This window comes from Oncorhynchus clarkii, chromosome 1 (genome assembly GCF_045791955.1).
Source record: "Oncorhynchus clarkii lewisi isolate Uvic-CL-2024 chromosome 1, UVic_Ocla_1.0, whole genome shotgun sequence".
Lineage (NCBI taxonomy): Eukaryota > Metazoa > Chordata > Actinopteri > Salmoniformes > Salmonidae > Oncorhynchus > Oncorhynchus clarkii.
The window spans coordinates 78621483-78641449 of record NC_092147.1 but is presented as its reverse complement, the minus strand read 5'-3'; the positions used below and the strand labels follow the sequence as shown (position 1 = coordinate 78641449).

General features: G+C 42.9%; 2 protein-coding genes across 2 annotated transcripts; one reads left to right on the top strand and one right to left on the bottom strand.

Annotated features, from left to right (window-relative positions):
• Positions 1-910: 910 nt before the first annotated feature.
• Positions 911-6374, top strand: LOC139412945 (THUMP domain containing 2). The gene is made up of 10 exons (XM_071159852.1): positions 911-1136; positions 1457-1574; positions 1697-2112; positions 2296-2373; positions 4479-4531; positions 4659-4746; positions 4940-5011; positions 5231-5345; positions 5602-5722; positions 5857-6374. The coding sequence occupies exons 1-10, from the start codon at positions 1026-1028 to the stop codon at positions 6173-6175; spliced, it is 1491 nt and encodes a 496-aa protein (XP_071015953.1). The 5' UTR covers positions 911-1025; the 3' UTR covers positions 6176-6374.
• LOC139412951 (transmembrane protein 178A-like) lies at positions 6358-10593 on the bottom strand. Its single transcript, XM_071159864.1, has 4 exons — positions 9787-10593; positions 7587-7700; positions 7318-7455; positions 6358-7205 (listed from the first exon to the last, which is right to left on the bottom strand). The coding sequence occupies exons 1-4, from the start codon at positions 10289-10291 to the stop codon at positions 6958-6960; spliced, it is 1005 nt and encodes a 334-aa protein (XP_071015965.1). The 5' UTR covers positions 10292-10593; the 3' UTR covers positions 6358-6957.
• Between the last annotated feature and the right edge of the window lie 9374 nt (positions 10594-19967).

The following is a 19967-nucleotide window of genomic DNA, read 5'->3' as shown; positions in this document are numbered from 1 at the left end:
TTTCTAAAGCAAGAAATTATCGCTGGGATATAAAGTAACACCAGGCCCTGGCCTATGCGAAGTGTTTAAAACAGTACACAAATGTTTTTAGGTGTTACGCCTGTGTTAAAAAATGATGATTAAGAAAATGATTAAAATACAACAAAAAAATGATTGTGATGAATTGTGTTTTGGAAATAAAGATAGACATGGTTTTCAAAAGGTAATATTTAATACAGTACAGAAAAGTGTAGGGCTCTCAACTTACCCAGTCCTTCTTTTCAACTGGCCTCAAATACAAGGTAAGATGTACCAAGATACTTTCAAAAACATTTCTTCACAAGCTATGTTTTGTAAACTGTCATGTTTATTTCCAGGAATACAATACATCCTGAAATCTATGTAGATATCTTTGTTAGAAATAATACTATATTTCCCTTGACGGAGTCATACTGAATGTAAAAAATGGCTCAACTTACAACACTCTCCCAAACAGTTCATCCATTTAAGTATTGATGCATTTTATTTGGATGCCTTCTATGTGATCATGCAAATCTACATGAAAATGTATGAGCAACTCTGGCACATTCAAAGGATGATACACAGAAACATTCGTAAAGTGCTATTTCCTTACATGGCATTATTCACTTTTATAACCCAACTCTCAGGGTTATCACTAGTTACCACAGCCACAGTCAAAGTTGGCTATATCGTTAAAAAAAATATGAAAACACAAATTTGCTTTTTGATCTTAATCTAAGGTTAGTGTTGGGCATAAGGGTAACAGTGTGGTTAAGGTTAGGTTTAAAATAACTTTGAAACATTTTAGAAATAGGCGGGATTTATGACTTTGTGATTGTGGTAACTAGCAATTGTCAGTTTTTTGTAGTGCTAAAGCAACCTCTGCTGGTCATCGCGGAAATAACCAGTTGCCTCTTCGGTATTTCCGTTTCCGTGTAAACAAAACAACATGGCAGCCCACGTAGGTACTGGCATGGAGATTTCGAGTTTTACTTTTATAGCTTAGCATTTCTAAACTCGACAGTATGAACGACTCAAATTGTCAGTGTGCTGCTCTAAAGTTCTATTGCACCGCAGGGAACGGCATGGAGCCTTTCCTGATTCAGGAGGTGAAGACCAAACTTGCAGCCAAAGATGTGAGTAGTCAATACATAAGTTAGTTCCAGGCTACAGTATTCGTGTAGCTAACGGTAGTAATAATGTGCAATGAATTTATATGAAACACTAGCCAATAAAGGAATACCGTTTATATAAAATGGTCTTCCTCTTATCTATCCGGAAGCCAGGCCGCTGACTGCGCATGCATATTGCATAGGTTGGCTGCTTGGAAAAATGCCAATCGTACATCCTGGCTCTCTATTAATATTTTCTTATTAACCACTGTAAAGTTCATGTTGTTGACATGATTATATGTTAGGGAATTCTTAGTTTGCACTAAATAATGTGTATTGTTTAGGTGGATCACATCCCTGGAAAAGTGTTCTTCACCACCTCGTTTGAAATAAAGCAAGTGAGGGAGCTGAAATCTGCAGAGAGGCTGTTTCTACTTCTAAAGCGATTCTCGGCCCCTACAGGTAAGCCTACCAAATATTCTGCATGAATATTTATCCTCCCTGATTAAAAGTATGAAGCTGCAATTAAATGGTTTGCACAGGACTTTATATTTTTACTGTAGTTATTTTTCTGTCACACTCAGCTAAAACACCATCTGGTATCCAGTCAAGGCTCATGGGTGATGGAAGTGACTGGACCAGAGCTGTGTTGTCATGGAGATGCCTGCAGAGAGACCTGATGATAAGAAGCGACTGTACCTTGAGCCTGGCCCTACCAGGGAGGAAGAGGAAGATGGAGGAAGAGAGTGGTGTTGAGGGGTCAACTTGTAACGGGCCAAATGGAACGCAGAAGCTGGGACTAGGGGGAGAGAGACGAGAATTAGGACTAAGCAAGGATCACATTTCATCAACAGAAGACTCTGTAAGTGTAAACTGTGTTGCAGGGGACAAAGATGAAGAGAACCGTATAGAAGGAAGCCGTGACAGAAAGACATCCACAGTGTCTTTCAGAGTGAACTGTCGGTGCAGTGGGGCCCTGTCCAGACTTTTCTCTCCCCAGGTATGCACTTTGGAGGAGAGAAGGTATTTGTCACATCTTTGCTTCTTAATTGAACTTCAACCTATGAAGCAAAATGCATATGAGAACAGGTGTTTAGTCTGGTAGGTTTCAGGTTATTGTGTTTTTTTATGAGGTGATAGAGGAGGATTTGGCTTTGTCCTGTTTGTGATGGTGTCTGTCTAGGATCTGAGTAGGATCATTGGAACAGCAGCGAGCAGACAGCTGGGCTGGAGAGTGGACCTGAGGAAACCAGATCTGGAGGTAATATGAACCATACATGGTCATCGCCCTAACATGGAGGTAATGTTAACCATACATGGTCATCGCCCTAACATGGAGGTAATGTTAACCATACATGGTCATCACCCTAACATGGAGGTAATGTTAACCATACATGGTCATCACCCTAACATGGAGGTAATGTTAACCATACATGGTCATCACCCTAACATGGAGGTAATGTTAACCATACATGGTCATCACCCTAACATGGAGGTAATGTTAACCATACATGGTCATCAACATAACGTGAAAGTAATCTGGAAGTTATATTAATTTTGCCATAACCATAATTGGATGATTACCACAACCTGTGAGGAGATTCTCATATTTCTTTGTCTGACCATGCCAAGTGTCAAAGTCCATTTAAATATTCTGCAGTCAGGCATGTTGACTATACTGTTTATACACTGAACAAAAATAAACACAAAGTTGGAATTGAATGTTAGTTTCTCTGCCCAATGGTAGCCGTGGGGTTATGGTATGGACAGGCATAAGCTATGGACAATAAACAATTGTCGATGGCAATTTGAATGCACAGAGCTGAGATCCTGAGTCCCATTGTCGTGCTATTCATCTGTCACCATCACCTCATGATAATGTATGACCCCATGTCTGTACACAAGGATCTGTACACAATTCCTGGAAGCTGAAAATATCCCAGTAAATATGTTCTTAACTCTATTTTCTTAACTGCATTGTTGGTTAATGGCTTGTAAGTAAGCATTTCACGGTAAGGTGTTGTATTTGACACCTGTGACAAATAAAATTAGATTTTCTTCCATGGCCTGCATACTCACCAGACATGTCACCCATTGAGCATGTTTTGGGATGCTCTGGGGGATGCTCAACAAGTACGACAGCGTGTTCCAGTTCCCGCCAATATCCAGCAACTTTGCACAGCTATTGAAGAGGAGTGGGACAAAATTCCACAGACCACAATCAACAGCCTGATCAACTATATGCGAAGGAGATCGTCTCGTGCTGCTTGAGGTGAACATTCACCCCAGTCTGAGGTCCTGAGCGCTCTGGATCAGGTTTTCATTAAGAATCTCTCTGTAGTTTGCTCCGTTCATCTTTCCCTCGATCCGGACTAGTCTCCCAGTCCCTGCCCCTGAAATGCATCCCAACAGCATGATGCTGCCACCACCATGCTTCACCGTAGGGATGGTGCCAGGTTTCCTCCAGGTGTGACGCTTGGCATTCAGGCCAAAGAGTTCAATCTTGATTTCATCAGACTGGACAATCTTGTTTCTCATGGTCTGAGAGTCTTTAGGTGCCTTTTGGCAAACTCCAAGCAGGCTGTCGTGTGCCTTTTACTGGAGAGTGGCTTCCAGCTGGCCACTCTGCCACAAAGGACTGATTGGTGAACTGCTGCAGAGATTGTTGTCCTTCTGTAAGTTTCTCCCATCACCATAGAGAAACTCTGTAGCTCTTTCAAAGTGACCATCAGGGTTCTTGGTCACCTCCCTGACCAAGGACCTTCTCCCCCGATTGCTCAGTTTGGCCGGGTGGCCAGCTCTAGGAAGAGTCTTGGTGGTTCCAAACTACTTCCATTTAAGAATGATGGAGGCACTGTATTCTTGGGGACCTTCAATACTGCAGAAATGTTTTGGTACCCTTCCCCAGATCCGTTCCTCGACAGAATCCTGTCTCGGAGCTCTATGGACAATTCCTTCGACCTCATGGCTTGGTTTTTGCTCTGACATGCACTGTCAACTGTGGGACCTTATATAGACAGGTTTGTGCCCTTTTGAAATCGTTGTTCGATCAATTGAATTTACCACAGGTGGACTCCAATCAAGTTGTAGAAACATCTCAAGGATGATCAATGGAAACAGGATGCACATGAGCTCAATTTCAAGTCTCATAGCTAAAGGTCTGAATACTTATATAAATAGGTTTTGTTTTGATAAATTTGCAAAAAATGTCTAAAAACCTGTTTTCGCTTTGTCATTGTGGGGTATTGTGTGAAGGTAATTAATTGAATCCATTTAGAATAAGGCTGTAACGTAACAAAATGTGGAAAAAGTCAAGGGGTCAGAATACTTTCCGAATGCATTGTATATCATGTGTTTCCTCTGTAGGTGAATGTGTATATGAGTGATGACCACTGTGTCCTCGGGATACCTCTCCTCAGGTTGGTGACATGATCAGAACCTGTTCTTGCCCTCTGTGTCGACAACTGTATTCAATGTCTATTTCCTTCTGGATATCTCTTCTAGTTGACTATGTCTAATAGTGTATGCTTCCCTCTTTCTCGCCAGGCTTCCTTTAGCCAACCGGAGTTATATGAAGACTACTGGGCTGAGATCCACTATAGCCTGGGCCATGGCCTCTCTGTCAGACATCAAGGTACTGTAGCTTCCTCATGGCATGGAAGGAGTTCCTCTCTCCAGCTCACGTGTTTGGTCTCATCTTCCTCTCTTTGATGTTTGGTTGTGTTCTGAGGTTCTGTGCTAACATCAAAAGGGCCAACTATTTTGTTCTCTTCTCACACCGTCGCTTGGCCTAGTGTGTTCTGAATGTATTCTCTCCTCTCTACCAGCCTGGCTCTTGTGTGATAGACCCGATGTGTGGAGTGGGAACTATTCTACTGGAAGCTGCACATGAATATCAGGTGAGTCTTCTGAGGGAACCTTTTATATTGATCCCATTTTAATGTTATGTCATGTGGGATGCTTGTGTTAGATTTTTGATGTGGATGTAGTTAAGGGATGTAATTGACAGAAAAATGTTGTAAACATGCTGATCCTTTTTTAATTCCATTACATTTGTATAATTCCACTTAAATATGTTGTTTTGTTCAGAAATTCATAGTGTTTTTTTCTCTAAACAGGATGCCTTTTTCCTGGGTCTGGACATTGATGAGTCTCAGTTGGTGAAAGCTGATCAGAATGTGGAGTTTGCAAAGTTTGGGGATAGGGTGCAGCTGCTGCAGGCATCATCCAAGGGTAGGAATGCCAATCCACTACACATGAGTTATTGTGAAGTATGCTGTTTATGACCATTTGTCATGTATGACTTCATAAAAATGTGGTTAATTCTGACGTATGTACTGTAGATGAAATTAGGTGTTTTAATGCATGTAGCAGTTGTCCCTGATATACTGTAGGTATTATGGTATTTGTTTACCCACAATGCAGTAAATTATTCTGCATGATTTCCTGATTTAATTCATTTCTCCTCGTTTTCCTCCTTTCTGTGAAGAGATTCCACTGCCTTCCTGTAGTGTGGATGTCGTTGTCTGTGACGTCCCTTTTGGGAAGAAGTTTGGCACCAAGACTGACATGGCTGCCTCTCTTCCAGTGATTGTGAGAGAGATGGAAAGGTATTGTATTTAGCTAACTGTAGTATCACGTATCCCAATTTCATATTTGCTCAAATAAACAAACATTCAGGATACAGCAAAAGTTGAGAAAGGAATTGCTTATTGATTGATTTATATTAATCATGTTTTTTCAGAGTTCTCCGTGTGGGTGGGACCCTGGTTTTGCTGCTTAGTCCCCAGCTCTCCTGCCTGCTGAAGAAAAGCATGACCCCCAGACCAGTAACCTCACACACCCAGGGAGAGGGGACTGGGGTGGGATTAGGAGGGGATGTGGACCCCTCCCATACCCCAAGCCTTTTCCCCTCACTGCAGCCCCTAAGCTACCACAGAGTGAGCCTGGGAGCTATAGATGCTCTTATTCACAAGTATGTCAAGATACTGACTGCTACTACCACACTCAGTGGACCTCACTGTATACACACACTCAACCCCTGCATAGTGGAGCCCGAGTGAGACTTTTAGGAGATGGATACACTGGATTCAAGAGACATTCACACACACTTCAAAGACAATACCACCTGTGAAACACAGAACATCACTGTATCAATTTGGCATGGTTAGAATTTTACTGACGTGTACTGTACTACCACAAAATGAAGAGAAAAGCTTAAATGTCATAGAATGTCAAACCCAAATGTGTTACTACTTTTATTCTATATTTCCAATTACTTTGTTAATGGTGGAAGGAAATAATGCATAGTTCTTGAGTTTCACTTCTCAGGAGTCTGAAATTCTGCAGCTCTATTTACCCAATCAGACCACGACTCACATCCAACAATTATACACTGTCTGCGATTAGATGACAGAATACATCCACTGAGACTAAGGTAAATACACTCTGCTTTGGTTCCACTGGGAGGATCAGGGGTTGATAACCATTGATGATGGGGGGGGGGGGGGTTGAGCCACATCATTCCAGGATGTTTTGCTCCATGGAGGTAACCTAGATTTAGATGCAGGGTCTAGTAGAAGCACTCAGAAGGGTTTTCACCCTGAAAACATAGGAGTCAATGTTAGTCCCAGGCGCCTGCTGCAGCAGTGTCAGACAGATGTCTGGGGATGGGCTTGGTCAGCAGGCTGTTGATGTGAAAGATGCAGTAAGAGGTGTGTCCGACGCAGTAAAGGGGTGTGTCGGACACAGACATACTAGACTCTTTCTTCCTACAAGCCCTTGCTGCAGCTCAGTGTGTGTGTAACACACAGCAAAGTGTATATCAAACGCAGCAAGGTGTGTGTCAGACACCAGCGTTGGGGGCACCCTTGCCCTGCTGGGCTTTGCTGCTGCTACAGTTGAGGATGGGGAAGGTGGTGCACAGGCATCCAGACGTCACCGTCAGCCCCAGACTGAGCCAGGCACAGAAGCTGGACCAGCTGTAGCCATGCTCCACGTCAGCAGGCAGCCCGTAGATGAAGGGAGGGACCCTGGCCAGGTCGTAGGACACGTTGGCCGCGTAGGTACACAGGGAGATGGTGCTGAAGATACCTAAGAAGGAAGAGGGACCGCAAAGAGAGGAGGAGAATGTGCAAGAAAAATCAGTTGTTTAAGAAAACGGACTATCACAATCAGGTGGGGTTTTTTAGGGGGGTAACAGTACCTGCCATGAGAAAGAGCAGCCCAGAGACGTGCTGAGTGAGAGACTTCTCCCAGGCGAAGCTGACAGACGCCACGATGCAGCCACACAACAGAACGGCTGCCGCCATGCCTAGAAACCCTGCTGTGATCCGCCGCAGGTCTGACATTGGGAAGTAAATGTAAATTAATATATGCCCTCCTGTTGAATGGAAGATAGTGGGAGAGTAATAGGATGTCTGAATGAATCAGGCCCATCAGGGAACCTCCTTCATAATGAGAAAAGGATCTTACGTAAGAGGTGCCACTCGTCCTGCTGGATGGTGCGGGTCAGGTTGAGAGGGATGTTGCGGAGACGTATGGGCTGGGAGAAATGGTACTTGATGATGGTGCATCGCTGGGCTATACCTGCACAGAGACAATAACTTGTGTGAACATAATGTGTATCAGGTTAAGGCCAAAATATAGAAAAGGGCAAGTGTTTCTCAAGGACAGTTGTCTTGAGAAAAGCTGTACTCATTTATTAAGTAGACTCCCCTGTTTTTAGACTTTATAAAGCCCAAGGGGGTCGGGTCTACTTTCACTTTAATGCCATGATTTATTCTAGCATCTTAACTCTATATAATTAGTTGCTATAGTATGGTCACGTACACGATAAGGTTTACTTTGATATTCAGACCTACATGTCATGTGAACAGACTTCATAATAGGGTTTTAGAGGCTGTAAGTTAGAATTTTACCCACAAGATGGCAGATTTTACTTCCTCTAGACTAGTAAAAGCCAAACGTGGAAATGCCGCACCAACCCAAATAGGTCTACTACATCTCTGATAACTAACATGTTTTGGAGTGATGTGTACTGAACAACAATATAAACGCAACATGTAAAGTGTTGGTCCCAGTTTACATGATCTGAAATAACTGATCCCAGAAATGTTCCATACGCACAAAAAGCTTATTTCTCTCAAATTTTGTGCACAAATGTGTTTACATCCCTGTTAGTGAGCATTTCATCTTTGCCAAGATAATTCATCCACCTGACAGGTGTGGCGTATCAAGAAGCTGATTAAACAGCATGATCATTACACAGGTTCACCTTGTGCTGGGGACAATAAAAGGTCACAAAAAATGTGCAGCTTTTGTAACACAACACAATGCCGCCAATGTCTCAAGTTTTGAGAAAAAGTGCTATTGACTTGCTGACTGCAAGATAGTCCACCTGAGCTATTGCCAGAGAATTGAATGCTATTTTCTTTATCATACGCTGCCTCCAACATCATTTTATTGAATTTGGCAGTACGTCCAACCAGACTCACAACCGCAGATCACGTGTAACCACGCCTGCCCTTCTTCACCTGTGGGATCGTCTGAGACAGCTACCCGGACTGCTGATGAAAATTAGGGGTATTTCTGTCTGTAATATATCCCTTTGTGAGAAAGCTATTTCTGATTGGCTGGGCCTGGCTCCCAAGTGGTGAGAGTTTGTGCCCTCCCAGGCCCACCCATGGCTGCACCTTTGCCAAGTCATGTGAAATCCATAGATTAGGGCCTTATTTCAATTGACTGATTTCCTTATATTAACTGTAATTCAGTAGAATTGTGGCATTAAGTATGACAGGGATCTGAACTGCTCCCCTTCCGCAAACTATATACCAATATTACAAAAAGTTGGCCTACTGACATTTCCATTGTCACTATATTAATTGGTATACTCATTTTTTATTTGAGAACCCTAGCTGACCAAACTCAACTCCACGATTTTGAGCTTTTGAGCAAGTTTCCAATTGATTGAGTTCACAGCATGTTATGTACAGAAGGCGCCCATTAATCTATTCACATATATTCATATTGATATCACGTTCTATCCTCATGCAAATGATATGGATCATAGAAATATAATGTATATTGAACACATCCAACGCTTCCTAGAATGGCTTTGGTGTCAGATCAAATGTAATGACCTTGATTTCTGACAGATGCAGTCTGAAGCTGATCAGATCAGAGAGCTTCTCTGAGGTCTGTATGGTGGACACACTCCACCACGCATGCAGCCTGTCTACACACATAGGCCATAGTGGTTATCCAAATTAATAGATTTGTTATGGACACAAATATACACAACCATGGCTTACAGATGGGCTAGACCCACACAGAATCTCAGAGGACAACATGATAGTTTAAAACATGTTTTGAAGCTATACATCGTTTGTTTACAAACACTGAAATAACAAAAACAACTCCATTTTGGGTTATAATGGGTTTAAGTCAGTTGTAACCTACTAAACTCATGAGTTTTTTTCAAGGATCAATGGATATATCATTAATTGAAATGACCATTGAACAGCATTGCATGCATTTACAAAAAGGCCTACTATTTCTTTCAGGAAAGTTATAGGCCTATATATTGGGTCGGATGTTAAGTAATATCTCCAAGGGATGCGGTTTCACTGCACCGCACTGGGCCCCGGGTCAAATTCCCCACAGCATTTCTTACCCTTGGATATGAGGTTGTCGATGTCCTTGTCCTTTCCTAGATAATAACACTTCCTCCAAAGTCCAGAGTAAGTGGAGAAAATGGGGCGCCCGCATTCCGTTTCTAAAATTCCCATTCCCAAAATGGACCTCCAATTTTCCAGGAGCTCCTCTCTACTCCCGACGTGGATCGCCCGGAGCAGCGCCTGGTTCCTCCGAGGATTGCTGCTGTCCATCAGGGGCAGGTGATAGATGGGCATCAACCGGTTCTTGTGTTCGTTGGCGTCCGGACCGAACTGGTCGCAGTTCTGCCTGTGCCGTGTGGTGTCCGTCTCGTACCAGTGGTCAGTCATGATAGCGGTGATGAGAAGCACCAGTGACGCCAGGCTCATGGACAAACTGATAGCTGTCACCAAGGTCTGTTTATCCATCCTTTGGTCATCAACATTTGAAGAGTTGGTCAAGGAAGCATCTGTCACTCCGTCCACTTCACTCCTCCTAATCAACACGGGTGTGCAGGGCTTCATCCTGTCCTACATGATGCCGAAAAGGCTGTAAAGTCCTGGCATCTCCGGCTGGGTGCAGGCACAAGAATAACCTGACTCGTGTTCCTGCTCTCCCACTTCGTCGACTCGCTGACTTCAGTATATCCTATAAATGTGGGATGAGGTGTGTATATCTGTAACCTGTGCGCGGCCGACTCTCTGTGTCCTGTGTTTCGGATTTCCAGTCTTGCGGGATTAAAACAGGTGCGGCGCACAGAGCGCGCGATGAAATGTCAATCATTCTGTCAGCGCAGCAGCGCATCGCTACTAATAAAAGTCCCTGTGGCACGAGAGTCATGATAACACCACTACTACTTATTATAATATAAATATATTATAATTATTTTTAATAGCAACAATGTTTCTTGTCATTATCATAACCTAGATGTGTTTTTCATCATTTCTTTAGTGATATCATAGTTGAAACACAGAACAAACACTTCAACACAGTGCATTAAAATAGTCTATTTAGGCTAATGATTAACATGATGATGCAACATGGTCAGCGACATTGTGCAGAGAAGGCTCCCTTCCCCTCCCAGTCCGCTTCATTAGCAGATACGGGGACATGGACATCTCAGAACATGGTGCACTTATGAAGATTCATTACCACAGGTATATTTGGCTTCTCATTCAGTGGGTGTTGTTGATTTGTTCCTATGCATTCAGCAGAGCCCGATGTATCAAAGGCCTTCTGTAAAGTAAGAGCAAGTACTTTAACAGGAGTGAAACTTCAATAAAGCTTTCTTAGCTGTCTGTCTTTAATCAATATTGACTGAGTTTGACTTTCACCTTTTTACCCCTCCAACTTTTTTTCTCACGGGTGTGTTGACATAGGTGCACGGTTAATCTCTTCCCTACTGTTGAACAACCATCCATGAAATTAAAGGCTGGATTCCCGTCCAGAGTATTCAGCGGAAATAAACCACTCCAGCTATTAGGTATAAAATGAGAGGATATTTATTATTCTGTTTGGTTCAGTGAGGCAGGCAGACGTTAACGTAAAATCAAAGCTTTCCTTGCATTTGTAGACTTGCATAAATAAATGATAATAAACGAATTTAAAAACGTAAAAGCATTTATGGGCTGTGCTGGCAAGCAGCCTCAGTGACAGACAGTCCTACGCAAGGCTATTCCTCTTCCCAACTCAGACTGCATAGTAGGCTACTCTGCCATGTCACCACAGGGTGGAATTGAGAACAAGGGTGCTCTTTAATCAAGTGATAATGCCCGAGAAGCCGGTGTTTTGAGGATATATTGGCACGGGTGTTGTTAGGCCCGAGACCACGTTGTGCCAATATATCCTCCAATCACCGGCTTCAAGGGCATTATCACTTTTTTACAATGGGTTACCAACATTGTATAAAGTGGCCAGTGGCGACCCATCATTTTTTGGGGGGGGGCTTGCCTGTTTTGCATGTTATTTTGTCTTTAATACTTGTCACATATCAGTTTGCAAACAATGGGAAAATATATATATATATCATTGAGTTAATAAAGCCGCATACAAACATGGTTTGTATTCAAGCCCCTTGGGTGCTGCAATATAGTTACATTAGAAGTGCCCATCCAAGAAGCCTCATGTTCATTGACCACAGATAAAATGACCTCAAATCACATTATATAGCTTTGATTGGACTGATCATGTCAACATCATACTTCCTAAATCTTAGCTAGCAGTCATCATCATGAATCAAGTTGACAATCTACTGGCAAATCCTTTTTAATCCTTGTCATATGAAGATAAATAATTAAGATAAATTATAGATAAAACGTATCGGTGCTCATCGGCCATTGGACATAAACATTCCACAACAAGTTGGAAATCGCAAATTCAACAATGAGTGGTTTGGAAGGAATCAGTGGCTAACTGTGAGTTCAAGACAGCTGGGAACTCGAGCTACGAGCTACGACTTCGAAAATACGTTTTGAACTTTCATCCAACTCTGAATTGTAAATCGGGAACTCGGGCCTCTTTCTAAAGTTACGACCAGAAGATCACTGACGTCATCATGATTCAACCTTGATTTTTTTTCTTCGAGTTCCCAGTTGTCTTGAAAGCACCATCAATCCAGAGAATGACAGACTTTGACAACAAAGTTTGATAACAAAATTTGCCCACGGAGGACTGCCACGCCACCTTCCTGTTCAAGTGAGCACAGCACAAGGTGAGCCCATAAATTATGTAATATGCCAGGGAGATATGTATACTATAGCTAAGAAAGTAATACTAAGTGTATATTGTGTAGTAAGCTGTTAGTAGCCCATGTGCCTCACCCTAATAATTTGGTCTATTTTCACCTCTTAATTTCCCCTACTGTTCTGACTTGGTGGTGCACATGTTGCCTATAACCTGTTTCAGAGAAATGTAACCAAGACTAAGGAGATGATTGTGGACTACAGGAAAAGGAGGACCGAGCACACCCCCATTCTCATCGACTGGGCTGTAGTGGAGCAGGTCGAGAGCTTCAATTTCCTCGGTGTCCACATCAACATCAAACTAGAATGGTCCAAACACACCAAGACAGTCGTGAAGAGGGCACGACAAAGCCTATTCCCCCTCAGGAAACTAAAAAGATTTGGCATGGGTCCTGGGATCCTCAAAAGGTTCTACAGCTGCAACATCGAGAGCATCCTGGTTGCACAGAGGGTAGTGCGTACGGCGCCCATTAACATCACTGGGGCTAAGCTGCCTGCCATCCAGGACCTCTACACCAGGCGGTGTCAGAGGGAAGCCCCTAAAAATTGTCAAAGACCCCAGCCACCCCAGTCATAGACTGTTCTCTCTACTACGTGCCAAGTCTAGGTCAAAAAAGGCTTTTCAACAGTTTTTCCCTCAAGCCATAAGGCTCCTGAACAGGTAATCAAATGGCTACCCGGACTATTTGTATTGTCCCCCCCCCTCTTTTTTACGCTGCTGCTACTCTCTGTTTATCATATATGCATAGTCACTTTAGCTATACATGTACATACTACCTCAATTTGGCCAACCAACCAGTGCTCCCGCAGATTGGCTAACTGGGCTATCTGCATTGTGTCCCTCCCACCACCCGCAACCCCCTCTTTTACGCTACTGCTACTCTCTGTTCATCATATATGCATAGTCACTTTAACCACATCTACATGTACAGTGGGGAGAACAAGTATTTAATACACTGCCGATTTTGCAGGTTTTCCTACTTACAAAGTATGTAGAGGTCTGTAATTTTTATCATAGGTACACTTCAACTGTGAGAGGCGGAATCTAAAACAAAAATCCAGAAAAGCCAATCCAGAAAATCACATTGTATGATTTTTAAGTAATTAATTAGCATTTTATTGCATGACATAAGTATTTGATACATCAGAAAAGCAGAACTTAATATTTGGTACAGAAACCTTTGTTAGCAATTACAGAGATCATACGTTTCCTGTAGTTCTTGACCAGGTTTGCACACACTGCAGTGGGGATTTTGGCCCACTCCTCCATACAGACATTCTCCAGATCCTTCAGGTTTCGGGGCTGTCGCTGGGCAATACGGACTTTCAGCTCCCTCCAAAGATTTTCTATTGGGTTCAGGTCTGGAGACTGGCTAGGCCACTCCAGGACCTTGAGATGCTTCTTACGGAGCCACTCCTTAGTTGCCCTGGCTGTGTGTTTCGGGTCGTTGTCATGCTTCCCATATCCAGCCACGACCCATCTTCAATGCTCTTACTGAGGGAAGGAGGTTGTTGGCCAAGATCTCGTGATACATGGCCCCATCCATCCTCCCCTCAATACGGTGCAGTCATCCTGTCCCCTTTGCAGAAAAGCATCCCCAAAGAATGATGTTTGCACCTCCATGCTTCACGGTTAGGATGGTGTTCTTGAGGTTGTACTCATCCTTCTTCTTCCTCCAAACACGGCGAGTGGAGTTTAGACCAAAAAGCTCTATTTTTGTCTCATCAGACCACATGACCTTCTCCCATTCCTCCTCTGAATCATCCAGATGGTCATTGGCAAACTTCAGATGGGCCTGGACATGCGCTGGCTTGAGCAGGGGTACCTTGCGTGCACTGCAGGATTTTAATCGATGACGGCGTAGTGTGTTACTAAAGGTTTTCTTTGAGACTGTGGTCCCAGCTCTCTTCAGGTCATTGACCAGGTCCTGCCGTGTAGTTCTAGGTTGATCCCTCACCTTCCTCATGATCATTGATGCCCCACGAGGTGAGATCTTGCATGGAGCCCCAGACCGAGGGTGATTGACCGTCATCTTGAACTTCTTCCATTTTCTAATAATTGCGCCAACAGTTGTTGCCTTCTCACCAAGCTGCTTGCCTATTGTCCTGTAGCCCATCCCAGCCTTGTGCAGGTCTACAATTTACCCCTGATGTCCTTACACATGTCACGAACCGGCTCAAAGCCCGTAACAAAAGGGAGACAACGTGGAGATAAGGAGTAACAAAACATATATTTATTAAATAAGTAACTAAGTATAATATACAATGGTGTGTGTAATCAGTAGTGTAAGTGAGTGTTGTGCATGCATGCATGAATGTGATAATGCAGGGTGTTGAATGGTGCCAAAGTAAACAACCAAAAGGCTACCAAGAAACACAACAAAATCTAGAAAGGTGTCTGCATGGAGAGAGTCTCTTCCATGAATGTGGAAGAGGTCTATTTATCCTGGGACACACCTGGCCCAGGTGTTTCTCATGTAGCTGACGACCCTCCCAACTCCGCCCACCGGCATCCTAATAAGGAAACAAGAACAAAGAGAGAATACGGCCGACAGAGTGGGAGGGTCGTCACACACAGCTCTCTGGTCTTGGCCATTGTGGAGAGGTTGGAGTCTGATTGAGTGTGTGGACAGGTGTCTTTTATTAAGGTAACGAGTTCAAACAGGTGCAGTTAATACAGGTAATGAGTGGAGAACAGGAGGGCTTCTTAAAGAAAAACTAATAGGTCTGTGAGAGCCGGAATTCTTACTGGTTGGTAGGTGATCAAATACTAATGTCATGCAGTAAAATGCTAATTAATTACTTTAAAAACATACGATGTGATTTTCTGAATTTTTGTTTTAGATTCCGTATCTCACAGTTGAAGTATACCTATGATAAAAAATGGCAGACCTCTACATGCTTTGTAAGTAGGAAAACCTGCAAAATCGTCAGTGTATCAAATACTTGTTCTCCCCACTGTACATACTACCTCAATCAGCCTGACTAACCGGTGTTTGTATGAAGCCTCGCTACTTTTAAAGCCTCGCTACAGTATATAGCCTGTCTTTTTACTGTTTTATTTCTTTACCTACCTATTGTTCACCTAATACCTTTTTTGCGCTATTGGTTAGAGCCTGTGAGTAAGCATTTCACTGTTGTATTCGGCGCACGTGACAAATAAACTTTGATTTCATTTAATTTGTAATCATCAAATATTTTCTGCTTATATGCCCCCTTTATTTATTCTACAGTTCTGACTTGGTGTACAGGGATAACACTGTAAAAATGGCCCATGTTCTGAATTCTGTCGTTGTACATTTCAAAAGTGCTGAACAAATAGTTATATTGACAACATCCGTCGTAGCTCGCTCATTAATGTCTTAATCGAAATTACAGATTGCCTCTTATCCCCTTGTCGTCCCCTTACGCCATAGTTTGTACATCTCAATTGTCAGTAGAAACCCCATTTGTTTAAGCAAGTCATCTATATCAGCTATGTTTTTTTAAAGCAGTAAATGAGGCTGAATGAACTGTTTCGCTGCCAGACAAGGTTCCGCTGATGCCAGGTGGAGCAGTGGTAAGGTGTTGGGACTGATGTTGGGACTCTGCTATTAGGACAGCTTTACAGTATGTAGGCCCTAACAGTTTGTGTGCACCGTTTGTCACCGTTATAGTGCAGTTAATGTATTGTTTAATGTTGTGTTGTGTGGTGGCTTTGCTGGCATACATCCCACATAAAAATTTTTTGCCCCACCAAGATTGACATACTAAAATCGACACTGAAAGTAGCCATGATAGTGGATCCTTAGCTACCACGAGCTTCATGGCCCATTGGATGGATAGTGAAGACGATACCAGGTGCAGATGGAAGGATCCGGACTGCGGAGGTCAAGGATCAAGTCTACTTGCATCCTGTTGCCCTATTGGTGGAGCTTCCCACCGTGTTAGACAACGCAGACTTGCTTTCATTGAAAGGAAGATGGAGGCTTACTAAGTTCGAAGTAGTTACACTAATTCTGGGGCGGCATGATTTGGAAAGGCACACACCTGCATGTCAGAGCAAAAGCCAAGCCATGAGGTTGAAGGAATTGTCCGTAGAGCTCCGAGACAGGATTGTGTCGAGGCACAGATCTAGGAAGGTTACCAAAACATTTCTGCAGCATTGAAGGTCCCCAAGAACACAGTGGCATCCATCATTCTTAAATGGAAGATGTTTGGAACCACCAAGACTCTTCCTAGAGCTGGCCACCTGCCCAAACTGAGCAATCCGGTGAGAAGGGCCTTGGTCAGGGAGGTGACCAAGAACCTGATGGTCACTCTGACAGAGCTCTAAAGTTCCTCTGTGGAGATTGGAGAACCTTCCAGAAGTACAACAATCTCTGCAGCACTCCACCAATCAGGCCTTTATGGTAAGATTAATGCCACTCCTCAGTAAAAGGCACAGAACAGCCCGCTTGGAGTTTGCCAAAAGGCACCTAAAGACTCTCAGACCATGAGAAACAAGATTCTCTTGTCTGATGAAACCAAGATTTAACTATTTTGCCTGAATACCAAGCATCACACGTCTGGAGGAAACCTGGCACCATCCCTACGTTTAAGCATGGTGGTTGGAGCATCAGGCTGTTTTTCAGCGGCAGGGACTGGGAGACTAGTCAGGATCGAGGGAAAGATGAACAGAGCAAACTACAGAGAAATCCTAGATGAAAACCTTCTCCAGAGCGCTCAGGACCTCAGACTGGGTATACTGGTATACTTTTATACACCTTCCAACAAGACAACGACCCTAAGCACAAAGCCAATACAACGTAGGAATGGCTTCGGGGAAAGTCTCGGAATGTCCTTGAGTGGCCCAGCCAGAGCTCGGACTTGAACCCGATCGAACATTTTTTATTTATTTAACTAGGCAAGTCAGTTAAGAACAAATTCTTATTTACACTGACGGCCTACCCCAGCCAAACCCTAACCCGGGGACACTGGGCCAATTGTGCTCCGCCCTATGGGACTCCCAATCACGGCCAGTTGTGATACAGCCTGGCATTGAACCAGGGTCTGTAGTGACGCCTCTAGCACTGAGATGCAGTGCCTTAGACCACTGCGCCACTTGTGAACATCTCTGGAGAGATCTGAAAATAGCTGTGCAGCAATGCTCCCCATCCAACCTGACAGAGCTTGAGAGGATCTGCAGAGAAGAATAGGAGAAACTCCCCAAATACAGGTGTGCCAAGCTTGTAGCATCATACCCAAGAAGACTCGAGGCTGTAATCTCTGCCAATGTGCTTCAACAAAGTATTGAGTAAAGGGTCAGAATACTTATGTAAATGTGATATTTCAGTTTTATATTTGTAATAAATGAGCAAACATTTCTAAAAGCCTGTTTTTGTTTTGTCATTATGGGGTATTGTGTGTAGATTGATGAGGCAAAAAATATATAATTTAATGAATTTTAGAATAGGGCTGTAACATAACAAACTGTGGAAAAAGTCAAGGGGTCTGAATACTTTCCAAAGGCACTGTAGTTTCATTAAAAACATTATTTTGATGAATTTATTCATACTATTTAATTCTTCCTCAAGATTTAGTCCTTGAAACCCAAGCCGGTTGGTCGTTCGTTCTAAACGTTCGATTGCCAGAGACACGACCCAGTCATTTATTATCTTTGTTCTGTATCTATGGACGTCGTTCGTTCTAAACGCTCGATTGCCATACTGGCAGCCAGAATAACAGCAAAGTAGCTGCATTTGTTTAAGCTGTTTTCTAGAGACATTTATTTGGGTACATCCATAACAATGAGCTAATGAGGCTCGTTTTCGCCTGGCATAGAAAATGTGCTCACTCATCAGAACACTGTTGTTCAGAGGAACTAGCCAACAACACAGCCAACAAAATCACTTCAAACTGCAGCTGGAAAGACTGTAAACCAGCTTAATTTCCTTTCGGTTGGACTTTTTTCTGTTGACATTCTTTGTATATATCCATAAAAATGATGCCAGCTGATTCATGATTTCGACTGGTTGAGAAACGTTTCCTGTCTGTGTGTCTCGTACCGACTCCCGACACGTTCATTACTATGGGACAGGTGGAGATCGAATTTGAATATTGAAACATTGTCGCTATGTCGGAGATACAGACAGCAAGGTTTATACAAACCTCAGCTGTTGAATACTAAATGTTAGTCTAAAATTAATGTGAGATAATGTCTAGATGCTTTTTAGAGTGGAGATCAAATTTATAAATTGCTTGTCTGATGAGACAGGGATTGTGCAGTCAAATGGAACAGAGTAAATAGGCATTTTAACGTCATAGATTTGGCCGGTGGTAACTTGAATAGACGCCGGCTGGAATGCTGTTTTAACCAATCAGCATTCAGGATTAGACCCACCCATTGTATAAATACTTGTAACACAATAGCTACAGTGTTCCAATTGGAGCAGTTGACACCTGCGTGGTCTGTCATAATTCTTGCATAGCACTTCATGACAAGACCAAGTTGGCTAGATAGAGGATTCCGCTAGTTACCACAGCCACTAAGTCAAAATGGGCTTTTTGTTCATAATTTAAGGTTAGGCATAAGGTTAGCAGTGTTAAGGTTAGGGTTAGGTTTCAAATCAAATTTTAAGAAGATAAATTGTAGGCGGGGTTTATGACTTTATGGCTTTGATAAGTAGTGACAACCCACACAGACATTCTCTCACTCTTCTGTGTATCAACATGGCTGTCTGACCTCTATATTTACAATACTTTCTAAGTATAAGAACTTATTGAGCGCCACTATAGAGGTCAGTATTGGTAATATTATGTGGTCATTATCTACAGTGCCTAGTGAAAGTCTACACAACCCTTGCACAGTCTTCACATTTTTTATACACCTTTTGAAAAGACATTCTGGTGTGTCTTTGACATGACCGTTTGTGTAATTGTCCAGCTGAAAAATGTAACTATCCCAGGGTAAGGTTTTCAGAAGACAGACTGGGTTTTCCTCTAACTTTTTACCTGGGCTTTGCTCCTTTCTTATTTAATTTGAACCTTAAACTCCCCAGTTCCTGCTGGTGACAAGCAAACCCATAGCATGATGCCACCACAATGCTTGAAAATACAGAGGGTTGTGTTGCATTGGATTTGACTCAAACCTGTAGTTTTAAATTTAGGCCAAAAAGTTTATTTCTTTGCTGTGTTGTCTTGCCATATTACTTAAAGTTCTTGTCGCAAACATAATGGATGATTTGGAGTGAATTTTTAACACAGACTTCCTTCTTTTCCTTTTGTCATGCAGGCCAGTAATGTGGAGTGAAGGCAATGTTGTTGATCCTCTGGATTTTCAAGTATTTATGGTGGCAGCATCATGCTATGAGTATGCTTGTCAACGGCAGGGACTGGCGAGTTTGTCCGGATCAAAATAATATGAAAGGAGCAAAGCCCAGATAAAAGAAGTTAGAGAACCTTGTCTTCATCTTCTGAAAACCCAACCCTGGGACGGAGT

Bases quoted from the DNA above. Each gene is read 5' to 3' on its own strand.
- LOC139412951 (XM_071159864.1), bottom strand. From the start codon at position 10,291: ATGAAGCCCTGCACACCCGTGTTGATTAGGAGGAGTGAAGTGGACGGA. The intron at 7,456-7,586 runs GTAAGATCCTTT...TCCCAATGTCAG, and splicing joins GGACGAGTGGCACCTCTTAC to ACCTGCGGCGGATCACAGCA. The intron at 7,206-7,317 runs GTACTGTTACCC...CTTCCTTCTTAG, and splicing joins GCTGCTCTTTCTCATGGCAG to GTATCTTCAGCACCATCTCC.
- LOC139412945 (XM_071159852.1), top strand. From the start codon at position 1,026: ATGAACGACTCAAATTGTCAGTGTGCTGCTCTAAAGTTCTATTGCACC. The intron at 1,575-1,696 runs GTAAGCCTACCA...TGTCACACTCAG, and splicing joins GCGATTCTCGGCCCCTACAG to CTAAAACACCATCTGGTATC. The intron at 2,113-2,295 runs GTATGCACTTTG...GTGTCTGTCTAG, and splicing joins CCAGACTTTTCTCTCCCCAG to GATCTGAGTAGGATCATTGG.